The sequence below is a fragment of the Galeopterus variegatus genome, unplaced genomic scaffold (assembly GCF_000696425.1).
Source record: "Galeopterus variegatus unplaced genomic scaffold, G_variegatus-3.0.2 Scaffold8780, whole genome shotgun sequence".
NCBI classification, from domain to species: Eukaryota; Metazoa; Chordata; class Mammalia; order Dermoptera; family Cynocephalidae; genus Galeopterus; species Galeopterus variegatus.
Window position 1 is genome coordinate 1 of NW_007734891.1, and position 19,578 is coordinate 19,578.

General features: G+C 41.1%; 1 protein-coding gene across 1 annotated transcript in view; it reads right to left on the reverse strand.

Annotated features, from left to right (window-relative positions):
• Window positions 1–447: 447 nt before the first annotated feature.
• Window positions 448–19,578, reverse strand: part of WDR66 (WD repeat domain 66) — a gene marked incomplete at its 3' end in the record, with an annotated part of 69,871 nt that continues 50,740 nt past the window's right edge. Inside the window, exons 20-21 of the mRNA XM_008593154.1 lie at window positions 1,294–1,522; window positions 448–549 (exon numbers count right to left, since the gene is read on the reverse strand). Of these exons, the coding sequence (XP_008591376.1) occupies window positions 448–549; window positions 1,294–1,522 (331 nt within the window). The remainder of the gene's footprint in view (window positions 550–1,293; window positions 1,523–19,578) is intronic.

Sequence of the window (19,578 nt, forward strand, 5' to 3'; positions counted from 1 at the left end):
ACAGGAAGGGAGAGGAGGATGATCTTTAAAAACTAGCAGCTGGAAGCTGGGCTTGTTCTGCCCACCAATTTGCTGCCCTCTCCTTACCCAAATCCTTCTTGCCATGCCTCTTCTTATGAAACAGTTGCTGACTGTATCCTCTACTAGTGGCCAACATTCACACACCCAAGCCAGAAAGATAACGAACAGGTCAGAGGAATAAAGGGAAAAACAAGGCCAGAAAACACAAAAAGATGAAGAAAGCACAGGAACAAAAGCTTCCACCTCTTGGACAAAACCACTGCTCACTGGTCTTTTCATAACTTACTCATGTGTGATTCCCAACAGATTGAGTTTGTTGTGCAGTCTTAAGGAGAGTGGCTTGCACCATTCAGGAGAAATACATGCACTTAAATCTACAAGTCAGTGAGCCCCAGCTACATGCCCAGATGAAGCCAGGTGTAGTACCTTTGACAGAGGAGGTTGCAGGCTCAGATTTCCAACCTTCAGGATTCAAGCCATACAGTGTAGCAAAGCAATCGGTCATCTCCTCTTCTGTCATGTGCTCACCTGGATGTCATAAAGTGAAAAGTTGGCTATTTAGCTCTGGGGCTAAGCATAATGTCAGAGTTTAGGATTATCATTCCAAGGTCTTAATGAGAATTATTTCACTATTTCCTTTTCTTTAGACATATAAACAATCTAGAGAGTCCCATGTTACTGTCACATATTTCCTTATATGGTGTTAAAAAGGGTTCTCCAGCCAGGGAGACTATATTAGGGCTTGTACAGAGAAATAAGGCAATTTGCTGGTAAAGACTGGTCTCAGTTTTATTTCAAAGTCCCTCATATTGGAATCACCCAGTTTGACTATGATGAAGATGTCATCCGGAGAGAAAGCCTACTTGATTTCCTCCCATAAAATAATGAGGAAAATGGTAGGTAAAAATAAAAAAAGTTTACTGTGGCATGGTTTTATTTAAAAAATGCATCCCAATCCTACGACATCCCTGTGAGATCGATGAGCTGGCATTTTTATCCTCATTTTACAAGTGAGGTCACTGAGGCTTACTGAATTTCAGGAAGTTGGAACATAAATTGCATTATTCTGGTTTCTAGGTCAGGGTCCTTCCCCTGACCCCATACTTGCCAGTTATGCAGGTCAGTAAGTGGCATCTCTCATGACTGAAACCCTGTCAAATTACTGCTCTTTCATCAAAGATGCAGATCCCAGGTGTCTGTCTCCCCAAGCTCAGTTCTCTCCACTGGGAATGACCCAAGGATGTTACCAGATATCCTTATTCACGTATTTACCTTTAGTTAAGAGCAGTTTCAGGAAATCCTCTCTTCGAATAGCCTTTTTTCCTTTTGAATTGGTAAAACCAAGAACACCGAAGCTCTGTTGGATACCACTCATGATGTTACCAAAAGGTGGCCTATGATTAAGGTAAACTTTGAACAAACCTGGTAAGTTGATTTTGTCAATTAGCTTTCCCGTGTCCATATACTCACTAAATTTGATTTCATTAAACATATCATCAACCTAGGGAAGAGATTTAAAAAAAAAAGACCATGGTAAACAGAAAAGATACTTTTGATATATTTCTAAAAATTGGAGAGTAACAAATGTTCACGGTTAGCTTAGAACATGTCTGCTATGGGTTGAATTGCATCCCCCAAGAAAGATATGTTGAAGTCCTAACCCCAGGACCTCATAATATGACCTTATTAAAAACAGGGTCATCGCAGAGGTAATTAATTAAGATGAAGTCAGACTGGAGTAGGGTGGGCCTTCAATCTGATATGACTAGTGTCCTTATAAGAAGACAAGAGAGACACAGGGAGAAAATGGCCATGTGAGGCAGAGATTAGAGTGACACGACTTTAAGCCAAGGAATGCCAAGGATTGTTGGCCATCACAAGACACTAGAAGGGGCAAAGAAAGATTCTCCTCTATGGTCCTGCTGACACTTTGATTTCAGACTTCTGTGGGAGAATAAATTTCTGGGGTTTTTTTTGTTTTTTTTTTTTTGTCCTTTTTGAGACCGGCTGCACCGTGCTCAGCCAGTGAGCGCTGTGAGCGCACTGGTCATCCCTATATTGGATCCGAACCTGTGACGGGAGCGCTGCTGCACTCCCAGCACCACACTCTACCGAGTGCGCCATGGGCTCGGCCCTAAATTTCTGTTTTTTTTTAAGCCACTCAGTTTGTAGTATTTTGTTACAGCAATCTTAATGCAGTGTCAAATTTGTCAATACTATTAGCACTGTAATGAATACTGTTTCACTTTATCATCTTTCACCCAAGGATTTCACAGTGTATCAATTACGTCCTTGCCTGTGAAGCAGATATTAGTTTCATTTTAAAGACAAAATTCTTAAGAATTTAGAAATTAGTTTATCTGGATAATCAAATGATTCAATGTGAAACTCAAATATAGGACCTATGGCCCTAGGAAGTCTCTTAAGACAATTAACTGCTCCATGATTCCTTTTTCCTTTCTTTGTTTTCCATTTTTACTCTGCAATATTTTATATATACAACAGATTATATATTATATATGTAACTTATGTGGTATAATTTTTAAATTGAGCACCTATGAAGCCATAAGTCATCAAAAAGATGAGCCAAATTGACAAATCTTTAGCTGGACTAGCCGAGAAAAAAAGAGAAAATACTTAAATTATTAAAATCAGGAATGAAAGGGCCAGCCCAGTGGCGCACTGCTACAGTGCACCGCTTGGGAGTGCGGCGGCGCTTCTGCCGAGGGTTCGGATCCCACATACAGACCGGTTCCCGCTCACTGGCTGAGCGAGGTGCAGGTGCGACACTGAGGGTTGCGATCCCGTTGCCGGTCCCGGTCCGGTACGGGCGCGACACTGAGGGTTGCGATCTGTTGCTGGACACGAAAAAAGACAAAAAGGGAAAAAAAAAATCAGGAATGAAAGAGGTGACATCAGTACCAACCCTACAGAAATAAAAATGAGTATGGTGTGAGGGAATACTATGAACAACTGTATGCCAACAAATTAGATAACTTAGATGAAATGGAAAAACTCCCAGAAAGATACAAATAACCAAAACTCACTCAAAAAGAAACAGAACATCTGAATAGAACAAGTATAGCGATTGAGTTAGTAATTTTAAAACTCCCCACAAAGAAAAGCCAAGCACCAGATGGCTTCACTGGTAAATTCTACCAAATATTTTAACAGGTATACCAACTTCTCAGAAACTTCCCCCAAAAAATAGAAGAAAAGAGAATACTTTTCTAATTAATTCTATAAGGTCAGTATTACCCTGAGACCAAAACAGACAAAGACATCACAAGAAAAGAAAACTATAGACCAAGATCTCTTATGATTTCAGATGCAAACATCCACAACAAAAAACAAGCAAACTGAATCCAACAACATTGTACACCATGACCAAGTGGGATTTATCCCAGGAATGTAAAGTTGGCTTAACATATGAACCTCAATAAATGTAATACATGATCATCAATAGAATAGAGGACAAAAGACATATGATCATCTAAATAGATGCAGGAAGAAAAGCATTTGACAAAATCTAACAACTTACATGATATAAACACTCAACAAACTGGGACTAGAAGGAAGGTTCCTCAACCAAGTAATGGCATGTATAAAAAACCCACAGCCAACTTAATGATGAAAAATTGAAGGCTTTCCCTCTAAAATCAGGAACAAGACAAGACGTCTGCTCTTACCATTACTATTCAACACTGTACTGAAGGTTCTAGTCAGGGAAATTAGGCAGGAAAAAGAGATAAAAGGCATCCAGATTTGAATGGAAGAGGCAAAACTATATCTATTTGCAGATGACATGATCTTGCATATAGAAAATCCTGGGGGAAGGGGAGAGATTGGATAAGGGTCATAAAGAACATGTATGATTTGTAACAATGAATATGCTAATAAAAAAAAAATTTTTTTTTTTGTCTTTTTTCGTGACCGTCAACGGGATTGCAACCCTCGGTGTCACGCCCGCACCGCGCTCAACCAGTGAGCGGACTGGTCTCTATATGGCATCCAAACCTCCGGCAGGAGCTCCGCCGCACTCCCAAGCGCCGCACTCTACCGAGTGCGCCACCAGGCTGGCCCTAATAAAAATTTTTTTTAAAAAAGAAGAAAATCCTAAAGAACCAAGTAAAAACCATTAGGACTGGAAAACAAGTTCAGAAAGTTTGCAGAGCACAAGATCAATATATGAAATGAACAATGATCAATATGAAAATGAAGTTAAGAAAACAATTCCATTTCTAATAGCATCAAAAATATTAAAATACTTAGGAATAAATTTAACAAAAGAAACGTAAGATTTATGCTCTGAAAACTATGCAATAATGTTGAATGAAAGAAAACCTAAACAAATTGAAAGACATCCCATATTCAGGGATTGGAACACTGAGTATTGTTAAGGGACAATACTCCCCAGATTGATCTACAGATTCAATAGAATCCCTATCAAAATCCCAGTTTGCTTTTTTTTTCCAGAAATTGACAACTCAGTCCTGAAATTCAAATCACAAGATATCAAGAACAGCCAAAACAATCTTGAAAAAGAAGAACAAAGCTGAAAGACTCACATTTCCTGATTTCAGAACTTACTACAAAGCTACAGTAATCAAGACAGTTTGGTTCTGGCATAAGAGCAGACATATATTCAATAGAATAAAATTAAGAATCCAGAAATAGGGCTGGCCAATTAGCTCAGTTGGTTAGAGCATGGTGTTATAACATCAAGGTCAAGAGTTCAGATCCCTGTATTGGCCAGCCACCAAAAAAATAAGAGTCCAGAAATAAAGCCTTGTCTTCATCATCAATTGATTTTTGACAATGGTGCCAAGTCAGTTCAATAGGAAATAAAATAGTCTTTTCAACAAATGGTGCTGGAATAACCAGATATCCACATGGCAAAAGAACAAGGTTGGACCTCTTCCTTACACCATAACACAAAAATTAACTCCAAATGGGTCAGATCTAAATGTATTAGCTAAAACTCTAAAACTCTTAGAAGAAAACATAGGAGTAAATCTTTGTGACTTTGGTTTAGGCACAGCCGTCTTAGATTTGACACCCAAAACATCAAATAACAATAGAAATACTGAATAAAAATTGGACTTCATCAAAATTAAAAATGTCTGTGCTTCAAAGGACACCATCAAGAAAGTAAAAAGACAACCCACAGAAAGAGAGAAATACTTGTAGATAATATATCTGACAAGGGACTTGTATCCAGAATACAAATAACTACCACTCAATAATAAAAAGACAAACAATTAAAAAGTGGGCAAACAATTTGCATAGGTATTTCTCCAAGAAGATATATGAATGGCCAATAAGCACACAAAAAGATGCTCAACACCATTAGCCAATATGGAAATGCATATCAAAACCACAATGAGATACTGAGATACGAGGTGCTCAGTTTCCCTGGGTTCAGGTTTCAGGACACACCTCTGGGTTTCAAGCCCCTCCCTGAAGTCTCAAGCCCCTCTGCAAAGCCCTCCCCTAAAGGAGAGTTACTGTTGCTAGTTAGACCTATTTTGGGGACCAAGACTGGGAGATTGAGACAACAAGGGGGAGACTTATGCAAATCCAGTAGCAGAACATGCTCAGCAAAAGGAATTTATAAAGGCCTACATGATCCCAGTGACCAAGCATGCTCAGTGGAAGGGAGTTTATTCTTTGAATGACCTTCAACTAAGGGTTCTAAAGAGCACAGAATATTCTTGAATATATTCAGTGCATGTGATAGGATTTGACCAGTGAACATGGTCCAAAAGGAGACCAACTGAGCATGTATGTGCAAGACTATGTTACATAACAGGAAACCACCCCCTTAATTGAATATTCATTAGATACCATGAATATGTATTAGATTGCAAAACTATAAAATCCGAATCCTGGTAAGAGGTGGAGCTGTTGCTCACTCTCCAGGGGCAACCCACACTCTGCCTGTGGATTGTATATTTCTTTCTTTTTGTATCCAACTTACTTTCACCAAGGCTGCTTACTCTCTTGAGCCAACCTGCACTCTGTGCTAAACTGTAAGTGTGTATTTCTTACTTTTATATTAAACTTGCTGTGGGCCCTGCTCAGTCTCTGGAGCTAGGCTGCACTTCCTCTGTGAAGTCTGTATCTCTTATTTGCTACAATAAACCTGTTCTCACTTTCTACTGTGACTCTGCTCTTGAATTCTTTCCTGTGGCGGAGTCAAGAACCTGGTAAGAGGATGGGGTGGGTTGAGGCTGGCTGTACAGCCTTCTCAGACCCTCTCCTCTGACATCAATACTACTTCATATCCACCAGGATGGCTAAAATTGGAAAGTCAGACAATAACAAGTGTTGACTAGAATGTGGAGAAATTGAAACTTTGATACACTGCTGATTGGAATGTAAAATGGAGCAGATGTTCTGGAAAATAGTTTGGTCATTCCTCAAGAGATTAAAAGTAGAGTTCCCATAAGACCCAGTAATTCTACTCCTAGGAACAGGCCTAAGAGAAATGAAAACATATGTTCACACAAAAACTTGTACACTAATATTCATAGCAGTATTATCATAATGCTATGAAGTAGAAACAACCCAAATGTCTATCAACTGATAAATACATACTCTATGATTCCTTTTGTGTGCAACATCCACAGTAGGCAAATCCATATTCACAGAAAGTAAATTAGTGGCTGTCTATGGCTGGGGATTCAAGGGGTTGGGGGGAAATGGAGAGTGACTGCTAATGGCTTTAGAGTTTCTTTTTAGGATGATGAAAATGTAAAAGTAGATTGTGGTGATGGTCGCTCAACTCTTGTGAATATGCTAAAATCCACTGAATTATACACTTAAAAGGTTGAATTGTATGGTCTGTAAATTCTACCTCAAAAAAGCTATTTTAAAAAGCAGCAGCCATCACCCCACTAGAGAAGGCAATCACCGGTACCTCTAAATTCACCACGTGTTCCTTACTATGCCATCTTGCTACCTCCCCTCCCCAGGTAACCACTATCTGAATCTTCCATTTATCACTGCTTCACTGTTTTATATAGTTTCATTACATCTGTACATATCTCTAATCCATAGATTGTTTACTTTTGCCTTAAAGAGACTTTTTAAAGATCATTTAAAAGCCAGTCACTTGTTGGTCTAGTGCTCAAGTTGTCACCTGCACAATTACAGCGTACTAGCCCATTTCATTTTATTTCGTTTGCTTTCAGACTTTTATTGCTTAGATTCATGCATCTGTATAAAGCAAAAAGAAAATATGATTTTTCATCCCATCTGTGTAAGAAGATAACTGTTAGATGACAGCTACGTGATTTCACGAACTTTCAAATACTCCCTCCGGTTGGGCTGTATCAGGCCACCCCACATTTAGATCATGCACAGCTTTCCAGAGATAAAAGCTGTAACTCCAATCTACTAAGTACCATTTTTTTTTTTTTTTGTTTGTCCTTTTTGTGTGACCGGTAAGGGGATTGCAACCCTTGGCTTGGTGTTGCCCGCACCGCGCTCAGCCCCATATAGGATCCGAACCCGCGGCAGGAGCGCCGCTGCACTCCCAGCGCCGCACTCTCCTGAGCGCACCGCGGAGTCGGCCCTGCTAAGTACCATTTTGATAAGAGCTTTCTTTTCAGGCACCAGCAGATGACCAGGAGATTGGGCTACTACCATCATCACCTAGAGAACCCAAGCCCACAAGATATTTTAGATTTTCATTCTTAGCAGCTTTAATAACTTTTTAAACTTTCCCCTCCTCATCTGCAAAGTCATTCTTTGTGTATTTTCCAACTTTTTGAGAATGAGCAAAGGGTGCTGACATGTCTGTGGATTCAAGTGGAAATGTGGCTCCAGTAACACAGGGCTCCTCACGGGACTCCTTATGTCACTGGCAAACTCAAGGAAGAAAGAAATATAATAAACAAACAAAACCACTCCACACTGCCATCAGCCTCTCTCTGTGCAATATTTTTGTACCATACATACAGTAGTTGGCTGAAATTCAGAAACCCCAATTATGCCCAGCAGAGGGCTAGGAATGAGTAACTTATTTTAGCACCTACATTTTATTATTTTTTATTATTTATTTTTTGCAGCTGGCTGCTACAGAGATCAAACCCTGGACACCTTGGTATTATCAGTACCATGTTCTAATCAATTGAGCTAAATGGCCAGCCCCGGCATCTACATTTTAAACTGATATGTTTCCCAATAAATTGTGGGGTTTGGAATTTTAAAAGAGAAAATAATAGACACAGAAAAGTGAGAAATAATTTGCGGTTTTTTCCCCAGAATATGAGGGTACTTCAAAAAGTTTGTGTAAAAATAGAATTAAAAGATAATATAAATCCTTCCATGAACTTTCTGAAGAACCCTCGTAGGAATTCTACTTTGGTCTGCGAGAATGAATCAGGATGTGAAATACGTTAGTAGACAATATTTATTAATAGGTAACCAATTTCCCCCTATCCCACTCAATAAATGTAGAACAAAAATTGAGAGAAAACCAGTTTAAAGCAATGCCAAATTATTGGCCTGTCTGGGGCACCCTTGTGTCTTGGTCTGGCCCTGAGTATCAAAAAAGAAAATAATAATCTCTTGTAATCCAACCATCCAATCACAATTTCTGTGAAAGATTTGGGGCAATTTCCTCCCATTTTTTCCATGCATATGAATATATGTGCATATTTTTTACAAAATTGTTATCAATACAGTATGTATAATTTTGTATCCTGTTTTTTTCCTTTAACACTGTCTTAAGTAATCACGCAGTATTTTCAAAGTAGCCACATATTCTCAATGTAACATTCCAAGAATGGTCTTTTGAAATAACATAATTAGTTATGGATACAAATGAACTATAATTGATACTAAATAAATAGCTGTAAATGGTGACACCATTTCATATATAGTATTTATTGAATTCATATTAGGTACAACTTTATATTAAATTATATATACTTTTATGTATTAAAAAACCACTATCCAGAAGCATATTATTTACAATTGTAACATATAATTTTAACAGTATTAATATAAACATATGCCACTATTTACTATGAGCCAGTAGAGACAGGGGCTAAAGGTACCATGTTTGATGATAAACCTACTTTCAAATCCCGACTATGTCATTTTCTATGTGATCTTGGGTGAGTCACTTAACATTCCTTATCCTCAGTTTCCATATCTTGAAAAAGGGGGTAATATGGTAATACATTAACACACACTGGGTGGTTCTGAAGCTTATTGAGACAACGTAGGTAAAGTGTTTAACATGTCTAACATAATAAGCAATCAACAGACAGTACTTATTCTTGTGATTATTTTTCCTATGTACTTACTAATTAGAATACATGTAATTATAACATAACATAAATTATAATTAAAAATATATTGATTATAGGATTTTTAATTATATAAGTTATAATAGAAATAACATACAAATGATTAATGTAATATATGATTTAACTCAATTCAGAAATAGAAGACTAAGATGACAAAACGGAATCCAAAAATGCCTAAGTGACTCATACTCAGAGAGTTCCAAAGATGTCAGCGACCATGCTCAGCACAAACCACCCTGTAGGTGATTCACCTCTTGGTCTCTTTTCCCATAAGATTGATAAAGAATCACTGCTCAACATGCATGCAGTTGGCAGCTTCAGCATCCCTGACATTTCCTTCCTGAACCTACTTTGCAAGTGTTAGTTGAAAAGGCAGGTTCTGCCACAAGTCTAAACAAAGTTCATGCTTGGGAGAGGAACATCGGAAACAGAGGGAGGACACTGAGCACGACCTGAATACCCCAGTGCAGAGACTCCAAAGAAGCACGAGGCACGGCTGACCTGCCCAGAACGTTCTGGTTGTCTTCAGCTGGGCCTCTTATTGGCCTTTTCACACTGACCTGTCATCCGCTAAGGCAGTGGTTCATTACACTCACCTGGGGAGCTTTAAAAATTCTGGGGCCCAGCTCCTATTCCCAGAGATCCTAATTTAATTAGTCTGGGGATGGAGTCTGAGCAGTCATATTTTTAAAAAGCTCCCCAGATGATTTAAATGTGTGGCCAAGGTTGAGAAGCATGGCTGTAAGGCAAGAGTTCTCAAACTGTATCAGGCTTCAAAACAACCAGGAGTGTTAAAAGTAAAAAAAAAAAAAGAAAAAAAGAAAAACCAACAACCAGGACTGCTTGTTAAACACACACTGCTGGTCCCACTGCCAGAATTTCTGATTCAGCTAGTCTGGTATGGGGGCCAAGAATTTGCATTTCTTACAAGTCCCCAGGTGACACCAATGCTGCTGGTCTGGGGTTCACACTGAGAATTGCTCCTCTTAGATCACAGGATACTTGTGCCAAAAAGAACCAGCACCAGGCTTGTGATTTTCAGTGGAGAGCAATGATGGGTGGCAGCTGTAGTGCACGCTCTGCTTCTTTGGGCCCACATCTGTCTTCCCCATGGAGCTATAGCTATAACGTTCTTCTCTATTTCCTCAGCAGCTTAGTTCGGAGTCTGGCACATCGTAGGGGCTCAGAGAAATTATTACTGAATGAATGAATGAATGAATGAATGAATGAATGAATGAATGAATGAATGAATGAATGAATGAATGAATGAATGAATGAATGAATGAATGAATGAATGAATGAATGAATGAATGAATGAATGAATGAATGAATGAATGAATGAATGAATGAATGAATGAATGAATGAATGAATGAATGATGTAAATAAACAATATGGGTACAAGTGATGCCACCGAAGAGTTTCTCTTAAAACTCACAAGAGACTTATTTAGAACCACCACTTATTGCCCTAGTTAATTTCATTCAATTAACTAGTAGTTACTGGAGCATTTGGTTTAGTGCAAAGGGAATGAAAGGCACTTAACTAGAAGAACATGATAGGAGTTTTCCACCTCAGTCTGCCAGTCAGCAAATATTTATTCAACACCTACTAAGAGCCAAGCACTGGTCTGGGCTGTGAAGAGGCACTCAAGAGACAATATACACACATGGAAACAGTGAACTAATAGGAAAGCTCTATCACTGTGGTTCCCAGCCCTGGCTGCTCATGAGAAACACCTGGGGCTTTTAAAAACTGTCCATTCCCAGCCTCCACCCCTAGGTTCAGCTGAGCTGGGCTGAGGCCTAGGCATCAGTATTTTTTTTCAAGTGCCCTCAAGTGATTTTAACAAGGTTGGCTACCATGGCTCTAAAAGGTTCAGTGCCAAAATGCGCAAGGACAAGGTCAAGTGCTGGAGGAGCTCTGACCAGGTGGGCATGGGAAGGCTGCTTAAAGAGGCAGGCCTGGAGCAGAGCCACGTGGATCGGCCAGGAGGAGGTGAGGGGAAGGCACTCCAGCCTGGGAAACAAGTGTGGGGAGGCGGGGAACAGAGGAGCCGCTCGAGCCCATGCCCCCCAATTCTAGACCACACTCAGGGCACCCTGAAACTCAGGATTCCCTCCCCCAAACAAGCCAAGCCCATTTCTAGGGCCTATGGGGATCTCTTCCCAAAGTCATTCTCCTGAGGGTGAGTGGCATCCTGGTGTGCCTACCCACAGGCCTGAAAGTGGCCGAAGGGTGGCTGCATGGAGGGGATGTAGACCTGCCCAGCTGGTGAGCACCACGAGCACTGTGGGGCGGGATGGGGAGTGGCCCTCCCTTGCTGACCATTCATGTGCAAAACTCTGAGGAGCCTGAGGATTCTAAACTTGAATCAGTCCATGTTGAAGGCAGAACTGTCAAGGTAGAATATTTAACAGCTGGTCGCTTGATTTATAACTTTTAAGCATTTAGACATATATGGCACTTGGGTCTCCATTGGGACTGCTGCCCCAGACCCCGAGACATGAGGGTGGCTTGTTCTTGGTGGGCCAGAGTCCCCTCACCCAGGATTATTTTACTTCTGACCCAGTCACTGACCCACATAGGCCTTTGGGTTTGTGATCCCTGCTGTTGGCCTCAGGAAGCCACTGGTGGCCTTAGAATTATGTTTTATAATTAAGTTTTATAACCTTCCTATTAAATGGAGAGGAACATGATACATTTGAACTGAGGCCATTCCTCGTTTTTATAGGAAGGCTCCTGGATACAAATGGAGGTTTGGTTGGTTTTCTTTTGTAAGTTTCACCGACTCACAGGCTGGGAGGACTTTCCCTCCTCCCCACACAGAGAACTGTCTAGAACGTCCTCAACACGTGGGGAGATATCTTTTATCAAGGCTCAACCTCCTCGCCTCCCACCCTCACTCACTGCTCACTCCTGCGTCTCCTCACAGACCCAGGGCAGGGAAGGAGGGGGCCAAGGAAGAGATTTTAGGGCTGGGCAGTTTCATTGTGTAAAGATACCTGAGCTCTGCCTCCGTGACTCACAGCTGCCCCAGCCCTCCTTCAGGAACTGTCTGGATGGCACTGCCTCTTTCTCCAGTAGTGGGGGGTTGCTACAGTCAGCTTCTGCCCACAGGACAGTCTCGGGGCAGGGACAGCTAAGTATTTGGCCACAGTGCTCTCTCCCTGCTGGCTTACAGTCCATTTGGATGCCACCACTAGCTGGGCTCTTGATGGTGGCCTTCAACCAGCCCCTCATCGGAGCCCAGGCCTCAAACACCTCCAGATGGGGACTCTTCCCCTCTGGTAAATGTTGTTAAAGGTTTTAAAGAGACAGTCCTACCTGAATGACAAGTCCTGCACCTTGTCCCAAACCCACAATCAAGGGTTAGTTAGTTACATGCCCACAGCTCTCTGAAATCCTGAACCTGCCTTGTATGCTGCAAAGCACCAGATGGATCCTGGTTCAAGTCAAGAAATAAGATGGATGGAAAACAGTTGGGTAGTTCCTCAAACGGTTAGACACAGAGTTACTATGTGACATAGCAATTCCACTCTTAGGAATATATGTCCACACAAAAACTTGTAAACAAATGTCATAGCAGCATTATTCATAACAGCCAAACAGTGGAAACAATCTAAATGTCCATCGGTTCATGAATGGATAAATAACATGTAGCATATCTACACGAATAAATAGAATATTATGCAGCCATAAAAAAGAATGAAGTACTGACACAGGCTACAACATGTATGAACCTTGGAAACATGATGCTAAATGAAAGAAGCCAGTCACAAAAGGCCACATATTGTATGATTTCATTTCTGTGAAATGCCAGAATAGACAAATCCTTAGAGACAGAAAGCACATTGGTGGTTACTAGGAGCTGGGAGAGGGGGGAGTGGAAAGTGACTGCTAATGGGTACAGGGTTTCTTTTTGGGGTGATAAACATGTTCTGGAATTAGTGTTGATGGCTGTGCAGCTCTGTGAACACACTAAAAGCTGCTGAATTGCATACTCTAAATGGGTGAATTGTATGGTATGTGATGTATTACAATAAAATTGTTAAAAAGAAAGAAAAGAAAAAATATGGAGGTGAAGCCATGACAAAAGCAATAACAAAGTTTCAGTATTAAGAACATTAGAATTTTTTAAAATATATTTTTCCACTACCACTGTGATCCACCCTTTTATAATCATAAAACTGTAAAGATTAATACGTGCTCCTTATGAAAAACTTGAGCAATGGAGACATAAAGAAGAAAAATGAGATGCCCTATATAGAAGTCCCTCAGCAATAACCAGGGCTGGATGTGCTGACTTTTAGGGTTTTCTTCCTTCTTTGTACCAATGCACATCTGTAGGAACAGAACCTGGGGTCTGGAGTCAGCCAGCTACATCACACCTGGCTCTGTCCCCAGTACTGAGCGACCATGCAGCTTCCTCATCTCTCTTAGCCTCACTTTCCCTGTCTGTAAAATGGAGACGATAAAGCATGTGCCTCGTGGAGGCGTGGAGAGGACTCAATGACACAAGGCATTCAGCACAGTAATCAGCACACAGTGAGAGCTCGAGAGGGAAGAGCTGTTTTGTTGATGCTGCTGGTGGTGCTGGTACAGTATTATCACCTGCATTCTTAGCGGCTGCATGGTAATCCAGGATTTCTTTCTTTAAATGCTTTAAGTGTGAAAAACAGAAGTAGTGTTGTCTAGCTCTGATCTTTCTGCAAGAGGCCCACTTGGTTGACCAGGAACACCTCCCCTAGAACAGTGGGACATTTCTCTTACTTTCGGGATGAAAATACCTCCTGATTTTATGTTGCAGAGCAAGACACAACATACTGAGGGCCTCTCTTCAAAGTGAAAGTTTCCAAATTCCCACGAGGTTTTTGTCAGGGCAGAAATTATGCCCATCATCCTTGGCTCAAATTTCCTCTGCTTGTTATGGGCGAGGCTGTATCACTTGGCTGTGGTCCCTCCATCCCAGCTGGGACGACGTTTTAGTCATGAAGATTAGTGCACAGGGCTTTGGGAGGATTTGTTTGTTTATCTTTCTGGGTTTTGTTCTGAATACAAAAGCAACACATTATGAAGCTCTGCATCTGAGTCTTTTATGAAACCTAGTGTTAAAATACTCTATTAGTTAGGCACACTTCTTCATGCAATTTCTGAGGGGAGGGGGAAAGCTACATCTTAATAGGAAATGTTTCATTAAGCACAGTAAAGCTTGAGTTTAAGAGTTTCAAAGCCCTGAAAAGATTTTTTATAAATCTGACATGAAAACAAAAGATGAGAAACTTCTCCCCATGCAGCTTCAGACATAAACTAACTCATTGGCTCACAAAGTTTGCACAGTGATGTGGGGCACATCAGGACCACAGGGCCTTCAGAAAACGTCTCCAGGGCCAGCCCAGTGGCGCACTCGGTAGAGTGTGGTGCTTGGTAACTCATTGGCTCACAAAGTTTGCACAGTGATGTGGGGCACATCAGGACCACAGGGCCTTCAGAAAATGTCTCCAGAGCCAGCCCAGTGGCACACTCGGTAGAGTGTGGTGCTTGGGAGCGTGGCGGCGCTCCCGCCGTGGGTTCGGATCCCATATAGAGACCGGTCCGCTCACTGGTTGAGCGCGACACCGAGGGTTGCGATCCCATTACCGGTCACGAAAAAAGACAAAAAGGAAAAAATAAAAAAAAAACATAAGCGCGACACCGAGGGTTGCGATCCCATTACCGGTCACGAAAAAAGACAAAAAGGAAAAAATTTTTAAAAACCATAAAAAAAGAAAATGTCTCCAAATTGTAAATGTATTTTTCTTAAAGTGGATTAAAAACCCTGGAGTCCAAAGGATTTATGAAGACACTGGGACACCGAAATTCCCCCTTTGGGTGGGGAAGTGGGGTGGGGCGCACATATACAACATCCAGTGAAAACCTTACAACCACCACTTTAATTTCTTTGTGTTTCTATGTTTTAAAATAATTGTCAATGTCACTTTATAACATTTGTTGCAGACTAACTTTTTTCTGGATACCTTTTGTTCATCAGCATGATTTTGATAGGTTGTAAGCTTTATTATTTTTTTTCCAATGACAGGATAAATGAGTAAGCCTTCAATAATTAGACTTCCTTACTTGTATAGGGAGCAGAAAAAGGCTGGCTACTCTGTGCCCATCCCTTTTCTTTAGCACTCTGTAGGAGGGGTGGGCACTGGTAGAAGGGACAAAACACTCAGAATTCCCTCATCAACACTGCAGGACAACAGAGGAGGACACATTTATACAAGCCCAGGGCTTAAAATCAAGAATCTTGAATGAGAAGACCACCATCGATTTGATAACTTTTGGACATTTTTGTAAAGTATCTTTAACAAATAAATCAAGAAAATATAAAATTTTAGATTTTAGAAAGGATATTGGGAACAAAGAAGCACGAGGTCAGAGGAACATTCATGTAAAGGGCTTTTGCAATCATGTATCCAGAGATGGGGATCTGATGATGATGACAGTAACATTGGACGATGTTCTTCAAACATTTAACACGTCCCATATACTGTACTAAACCGATACTTATTTAATCTTCACAATAATTCCAGGAGGTGGGTTCTACTATCATCCCCATTTTGTACATAAGGAAACTGAAGTCAGAAACTTGACTACCTCTTAACGGGCACATGGTCACAGCCAGGATTAAAACCCAGAGCCACCTAACCTGGTACAGCCTCCACGGTTAGACTGCTTTGATCTGCAGCGATCAGAGAGGCACCTGTGTACTTCTTACCCACAGGAAATATGAAGGGGCTGGCTGGTTAGAGCCCAGGCTTATAACCACAGAAGATATGTAACGTATGGCCTGTGATGGCATTTTAGTGACTTTCATATAAGCATGAACCTCAGACTGGAAGATGTTGTGAAGCAGGGCCCTCTCCCTGGCTGGATTACTGAGTAAGGGGCACCCTGGTTTGGAAGGCCTCCCCATGAAGTGAAGGGCCTGGAACTTGCTTTGGATAACCCCTGGGGCAGAAGAGGGTCAGTGGATCTGGCCATAAAAGGAGGTGATAATTGTTGAAGTTGACTGATGGGAACATGGGAGTTCATTTTCCTGTTTTCTCTACTTTTGTGTATGAAATTTTTTAAAGTAAAAAGTTAAAAATAAAGAAATGAAGGGCCAGTCCATCAACCTCTTAAAAAGAACATTCCATTTTGATGGGAATACTGAAGGAAGCAGCAGCACTCCACTGAGTAGGTACCTATTCTGTTTGCCATGTTCTGGGAGCTGTGGAGACCTTTGCTCTTTAGTCCTCACGACAGCCCTGTGAGGTCCCAGTTTTTCTCAGCCTCATCTTACTGATGAGGACACGGGAACTCAGGCTATCACTGAAATGACTTGCCAAGGGAGTAGTGAGGAACTACAGCTAGGTCAGCTGATGCTGAGTCCCCTGCAGTTCCCACCAGGATGTGCTTTTTTCCCTCCCTCAGTCTTGAAGTACTAGGTGTTATGTCAACCAATCACCCAGGGAAGATGGGTATTAGTTTAAGATAAATGTTGACCAAAAAAGAAGAACCATAGATACAACAATGAGAATGAAATACAGTGGGAGTGGAAACAGCAAGTGGCCTAAAGCAACATTTCCAAAGTGAATGAGAAAAGGTTTCTGTAATCAGTCGAGTTTGGGAACACTATACTGCAGACCACATACCTCACTTTGAGATTCCTCATGTCCAGTAATGTTTTAAAGCCTCTGAATAGTAGGCCCATTTGTTTCCCTATGCAGAATTTCATCTTGAAACCCCTCCTCCCTGCTCAGAGTCATGGTTAAAGAGGGCTAAGCTGCCTCAGATGAGCGTGGTGCTGACAACACCAAGTCAAGGGTTGAGATTCCCTTACTGGTCATCTTTATATAGGAAAAAAAAAAAATCAGAAAAAGTTTTAAAATTAAAACATATCCTTTTAAATTATTTTCTCCATAGCCATGAAAATACTCTAGAAAATATATCCTTTTTAAGAATGTTTTCAGAAGGGCCAGCCCGTGGCTCACTCGGGAGAGTGCGGGGCTGATAACACCAAGGCCCCAGGTTCAGATCCCATATAGGGATGGCCCGTGGCTCACTGGGTGAGTGTGGTGCTGACAACACCAAGTCAAGGGTTAAGATCCCCTTACCGGTCATCTTTAAAAAAAAAAAAAAAAAAAAAAATGTTTTCAGAGAATTTTTCATAAAACAGAAAGTGCTTATGGTATAATATTATGTGAAAATATAAGATAGAAATATATATTCAATAACAACTACAATTTCGTGGGAACACTATACTGCAGACCACATACCTCACTTTGAGATTCCTCATGTCCAGTAATGTTTTAAAGCCTCTGAATAGTAGGCCCATTTGTTTCCCTATGCAGAATTTCATCTTGAAACCCCTCCTCCCTGCTCAGAGTCATGGTTAAAGAGGGCTAAGCTGCCTCAGACTCCAGGTGGGGAGAGTGTCAGGGCTTGGCCGACCTGAGCAGCACATGCCCATGACAGGGACAAGGAGGTTAGGCCTGCTTTCCCCACACAGTGCTGGGGTTCTAGGAAAGAGGCACACTCTTCCCTCTGGGGTTGTGCCCTGCTGAACAAAGGCTGGGGAGGCCAAACCGAGACTGAGGACAACACAAAAAAATGAGGCCCAGAGAAACGGATGTTTCCTGGCAATCTAGTTGGAGGCCTGGTTTAGTTAATACTGCACAGTACCTCTACCTCTGGACTTGCAATTCTGTGAACCACAAAATGGTTTGACTTAGGTTTCTGTAACCTGTAACCAAAGAAGGGTCTGACATCCTGTTTAGTGTGTTCAGTCCCCTGTCTTCAAATGTGAGCAGCCCCAGTAAACCCCTCAGAGCCAGTGTACTAAAGCAGGGGTTCGCAACCATGCCACACATCAAAACGACCCGCAGAGAGCAAAACTGCAGACTCCCAGGGCCCATCCTTGGAGATTCTGGTTAGCTAGATCTGGGAGAGGGCCCAGGGATTGTTCCAGGTAATTCTTTTTTTTTTTTTTTTGTCCTTTTTGTCTTTTTTACTGACCGGTAACGGAATCGCAACCCTCAGTGTTGCGCCCGCACCTCGCTCAGCCAGTGAGCGGGAACCGGTCTCCACATGGGATCCGAACCCTTGGCGGGAGTGCCACCGCGCTCCTAAGCAGCGCACTCTCCAGTGCGCCACCGGGCCGGCCCATTCCAGGTAATTCTGATGCAGCTTGCCAGTTTGGGAACCAAAAGTGCGTTCTAAGGAACACGCTTTGGAAAATATAGCTCTAAGAAATACTTTTATGTGGGCTGCACAAACTTTCTCAGAAGTTGCTTATATTTCTGGCCATGTACTTTCATGAAATGCACATCAGTTGAAAAACCTTTTGAGGAGCTTAAAAGAATACCCAGTGTTTTTAAGGTCCTCATTCAAGATTCAGCATGGATTTATGGGATCTGATGGCTCATTTCACTAGATGCTATTTGGAGAATAAAAGTCACCTTCCCATCATACCTGGAGCACACAAAATAAGCACTACCAAAGCCAAGAGAAGTGACCGGGACTACACAGCTTATATCCCTAAATTGTTCTCTGTCACCTAATGTAATCATTAAGTCTTAGCTGAGTTTCAGGAGCTATATATACCTTATGGTGGATATGTAAAATGCTATGTTTTGTAAAAGCAGTTTGGCAATAGGGACTTAAAGTTCATATTCTCTGACCCAGTAATTTTACTTCTTGGATACTGACCCAGGAAACTAATTAGAGAAGTATGTAAAATATACACACAGAGATGCCCTCACAGCCATGTCTCTAACAGCCAAATACTTCAGACAACTTATGTGTCCATCTACTGGGGAATGGTTTAATTAAGTACGTGACCTTTAAAAGGAATTTTTACCACCAAGCTCACAAAAAAGTTACTGAAAATGTTGATATGTATACACGTATATGATATACACATGCATAAATACATATATACACACTATATAATACTATATAATGTTATATTTATATAAATATATACTCACATATACCTTACAATGTCAATTCTTTGTTTAAAAATATAGATACTTCTATATCCATATATAAAACAATAGAAGGAAATTCACCAAAATAATAAGTGATTATCTCTGAGCAATTTTTATTTTCTTCTTTATTGTTCTATTTTCTAAATCAGCAAAAGTTATAGGGCTGGCCCGTGGCTCACTTGGGAGAGTGTGGTGCTGATAACACCAAGGCCACGGG